Source organism: Alligator sinensis, unplaced genomic scaffold (assembly GCF_000455745.1).
Source record: "Alligator sinensis unplaced genomic scaffold, ASM45574v1 scaffold1851_1, whole genome shotgun sequence".
Classification (NCBI taxonomy): Eukaryota; Metazoa; Chordata; order Crocodylia; family Alligatoridae; genus Alligator; species Alligator sinensis.
Window position 1 is genome coordinate 334,687 of NW_005842964.1, and position 4,709 is coordinate 339,395.

General features: G+C 43.0%; 1 protein-coding gene across 1 annotated transcript in view; it reads left to right on the forward strand.

Moving 5' to 3' along the window:
- Positions 1-4,709, forward strand: part of HOOK3 (hook microtubule tethering protein 3) — a 106,510-nt gene that overhangs the window by 26,938 nt on the left and 74,863 nt on the right. Inside the window, 1 exon segment of the mRNA XM_025192730.1 lies at positions 2,505-2,555. Coding sequence (XP_025048515.1) covers positions 2,505-2,555 — 51 coding nt within the window.

Genomic DNA, 4,709 nt, shown 5'->3' on the forward strand with positions numbered 1-4,709 from the left:
CCAGGTACCTTTCACCACCCTGGCTGGGCAGCACCCTCAGTCCCTGCCCTTGCCCCACTCCCTCCCTCACCATGGGGGCTTTGATCTTCCCCCACTTCCACACCCCTTCCCTCCCCAACACCCCTTCCCCTCCACAGACTTACCTGCAGGGAGCTGTTTTTCATGCTGCCTGGCTGCATTCCTGACCTTGTGCATGCATATGGCTGCATGCATGCACATGGCATCTGGGGGCCCTGGCCAGAAGGTGTATTGTATTTATTGGCAACAGTATTGGCTACACTGGCCAAAAAAAGCCAGTAGTCAATAATGTTAATTTTCCTTTTATTGGTGCTGATCTAATATGCAACCAATATATTGGTGCACCTCTACTAGACGCTTCCATCATGGATTTGTTTGTCGCCAGAGAAAATATACAGTGCCAAATATTCTTATTCCAGGCTAGATATGACGCTAGAAGCTGCTCAGATGTCTTGTCTCTTATTAGATCAGTGCCTCTTGCATGCATTTCCTTTGCTATTCCGTGTAACAAGAAAAATGAGATGGGAGGCATCTCTGCTGATCCTAAGTGTCATGTTATTCTCATTTACCATATTTACTCAAATATAAGACAAGGTTTTTTTCCCCAGTCAACATGGGGGGGGGAAAGCCCCTCATCTTCCATTCACGTAACCTACCTCCCCACCCCCCTTTAAATACATTGTCTATCATTAAGCTGTTGCTAGAAGTGGGATGTGCACAGTCAGGGAAACCAATTATGGAGCTGATTGAATGCAGCCCATACTGAGCGTTCCCATAAAACACATGGCCCCTATTGGGCAAACACACTGATGGGAACTTTTTTCAAAATTATTTATTTATTTATTTACAAAATGTTATTAAAAACACACTTGTCACCTTACACTTACAAAGCTTCACATGTTGCGCATCCTTGTTTTACCAAGACTTCATATCTCAAAAACAACTACATATCAGAAACATACAGCTATGTATATAAAACCTTGAAACAACATATATCAGCTTCCCACAAGAAACCCTTTATGGAACTCTTCTTCTTCATACAGAACCCCATGAAAAACTATTAGCCCAGTAACCACCTGAGTTCTCTGCACCTCCCAATAGTCCTTTCTGTTGGTTCAGTGAAATAAGTGTGTCCAGTCTTTTTTCCTCCCCTTTTTCTCCACCCCTTCTTTTCTGATCTCTTCCTTGTCCCAGTTGATGTAGTATTTCAGTTCATGCAGCCCCAGCTTCAAGCACTCTTCTTTCAATGAAAGCCAGCTGCTTAAAAACACAATGGTTTCTTATGTTTCATAAACTAGTTTTATTTCTTCCAGTCTCTTTGGTGCGAGTCCCTATATTACCATCTCTTGCACTAATAACAGGTTTATTTTGGTGACATTCAAAGTGACAGACCCTTTCCCGCACCCTCTTTGCATCTGTACACTCCCAAAACACATCCCACTGTTTCTTCCTCCCCACTTTCTCTCCCTTGGACACCTTGATGAGCTCATCAAACTCCATCTGTGTTTGCACCTCTCACTGGCAAGATATTTCTTACAACCATCCACACTAGGTCAGCATGTTCCCCTTTTAGTTGTTTACCTGTCACTGCTCCCCACACCTTCTTCATTTGTCCTTCTGTGGAGATTCCCACCAGCACCATCCTGTCTCTCTGCCGTACTGGTTTCATTAATTTCTTATGATCCTTCAGGACCTCCAGCCCTACCTTCCCTATTTTATACCTCTGCATGAAACCTTCCAATGTGGTGTAATGAACTAGCAGTTGCCGCACCTGTGGACACTTTATAGAGGTTAGATATACTCCTCATCTTCTCAAAATTGCAGCTGTGTGAAATCAGATGATACGCACTGCTTTCCCCTCTCTCTCCGTTACTGTCTTGCCTACCATGCTTACATATTTTATATAGACAAACAATTCCAAGTTTGGTAGACCCCGTCCCCCCATCTCTCTTGCTTTGTACAGTTCATCTCTAGCCAACCCTTTTCTTTTCTAGTAGATTAAAGCACCAAAAAAGCCCCACTAAAGCACCCAACCTACACAGATGTTGGGAAAGCTGGGTCCAACTAATGTGATGCCTCTTCTGGGCATGCACTGGGCTTGGCGTAGGAGCATGCTGAATTTAAAGTAAAATGCTGGGGGGGGGTGCGTTCCATGTCTGCAAACAGCCTACATTTGGAAAATCTAGTACCTGATCTAAAGCCCATATGGATGGTATTAACTTGCATGGGCTTTAGATTTAGACCCACATCAAAAAGAGCAGCCCTATATAATAATTGATGTGATTTCTAGTTGATTGATTTGTTCAAATAAAATACGTCTCACTAAAAATAGAAATAGATATACGTTAATGTGATTCCATTTAAAATCACACTTATGATTATTTTCTGTGATGTCATAATGTCCTCCTATACAATTTATAAATAAAAATATTAAAAATTTGGTTGTTTTGTGTATTTTAATCCCTCTTCCTCCTTTTGTCCAACAGGTGAGCAACCTGAAGAAAATTTTAAAAGGAATACTGGATTACAATCATGAGGTAAGAGGTACTTTAAGTACTCCATGCTGGCTTCTGTCTTGCTGAATATTTTTATTATGCTTTTTTAATGTTTAATACATCATAATGATTCCTTTACCATTAGGTCCTGATTTCCAAAGTTTTGAGCATCCAGTAAACCCTCCTTCTGCTGGATATGTAGCACTTGTTTAAAAATCTGACTGATTCATTTAGAGTGCCTACCTTGGAAGTGAGCTCTTTCAGAAGTCCGATTCATTCATAAGGAAATGAAATTTGAAAAAAGAACAAGCAGCCATTCTGTACCTTTATCTATTCTTCTGTACAGTTCAGTGCTGTCCTGTCAAAATAAATGTGACTAGCCCTCTTTGTGTTCAGGGCTAGCTTCTGCAACAGTCCTGAGAGTGACTCTGAGAAGCCTACCTATCCAGGCAATGTTTGCTCTGCATGTGCCAAGCCCAGAAATGAGGCAGTGCAATCATCTTGAGAGCAGGGGTTGCCTTGAGGTTGGCTTCATTGCCTCATGCTGGGTCTAGGTTGTATGAAATGGTACAGGTGGGTGTTGCTTGTTTCCTGGGAGCACTGCAGAAGCATTATAGACAGCCCTCTCTCCCCCAAAGATTTATTGCCATTCTGTCAGACTTTCTCCTTTGCTTCCTGTAAAGCTTGGCTCTTTCATTTTTTTTCTTCTGTGTGGAATCCTTCATCACCTCCCTTGGTAGATGGTTTGATTAAAAAGTATTAATTCTGAGCTGTCAGATATCACTAGTGTGGCATTTGTGTCCTGAAAAGAGACTTGTGCAGTCTTGGAGGCAGGCAGCCCCCATGAGAGAGACAGAAAGATCATTTTCATTGAGGGATCCTCAGCTCTGGAATTTGCTCCCTGTTATGTCAAGGAGGATGGTTGGTGCATGAAGAATGCAAAGGTTTTCTCTCTCGAAATAGTTCACATCCACGCTTTCTCAAGAATGTTAGCTGCAGATAAATATCATGGAAAGGAAGGTAGTAATGAATGGCACATATAGGGGAAAAGGACCAAGATTTTTAGCAGTGGATACCTGAAGTTAGATTCTTAAATCCATACTTAATAGGGCTCTGGTTTCTCAAAAGGGCTGAATATCCACACTGAAGTCAAGAGGGTAGGAACTATGAGCTAGTGTTAATTCAGGCATCAGGTCCTCTTAGCTCCTCATAATAAACCTAGCAGGAGGGTGTCTGTTCATTTTTTTGTGAAATTTCTGTGATCTAGTTTGTAAAGGCCCACGTGGATCCTTTTACCAGCTGTATATGCAAATTAACTACCCTTCCTTTTTTGTTTTAAGTTTTGAAGTGTTTTTTTGTAGTTGATTTGGCATGTATTTCTGTCAGGCCATGTTGGAGGTGGAGAAAAAAAGAATGCTTTCTCAGCCTCTGGAGTCATGAGGCTTGATGTATTGTAATAAATACCTTGCATTGTGGAGCATGGATTTTCAACTGAGTCTGGCCTATAGCTTAGTAGTGCAAATAGGGGCAGGTGATGGGTATGCACCAGGTCCCCTCTGCCTCTGTCTCTTAGCCACCCTACTCCAGTTTTCCACAGCGCACTGCCTGCTGCTACTCCTGCCCTTCTTACTCTCCCTTCCATACCCCCTTACAGCAACTGTTGAATTTATTGCTTGCAGCTGTTGATGGCTGTGGGAATGGTAAGTGTTGGCTGTAGCAGAAGCTGCAGTAGGGTGGAAGCAGGCAAGAGAGCATCCTTCAGCACAGAGCAGAGAAGGTGGGAGCAGCAGCAGACAGGTCACAAGCAGTGGCCCCTGCCTTTGGACCTGGCTTGCTTTGTTTTGGCCTGCTTATGGTAGCTCTTTGACATCTTTGATATGAAAAGTTTGTTGTCTTCTATGTGCAATTTGATCTTGGCAAGTAAGTGAGCATCATGCAGCAGCTGTTGATTCACTAGACGACAACAATAATAAATTCCTCAAAGACTGGATGGATTGGGGGCTGTGACTGAGATTTCTTCCAGAGCTGGTGGTGGTAGAGATCCACGAAGTCCCTCATTTGTCCTGTCTGTTTTTTTCTCATTTCTTAGCTGGGGGAGGAGGATGGGTGTGGGGGAGAAGAGGTGAGGGAGGAAATATTTTTGGCGGGCATGCCACGTGTTAGCCTTGCACCTTCCTCAAGTGCCACTCTGACCCC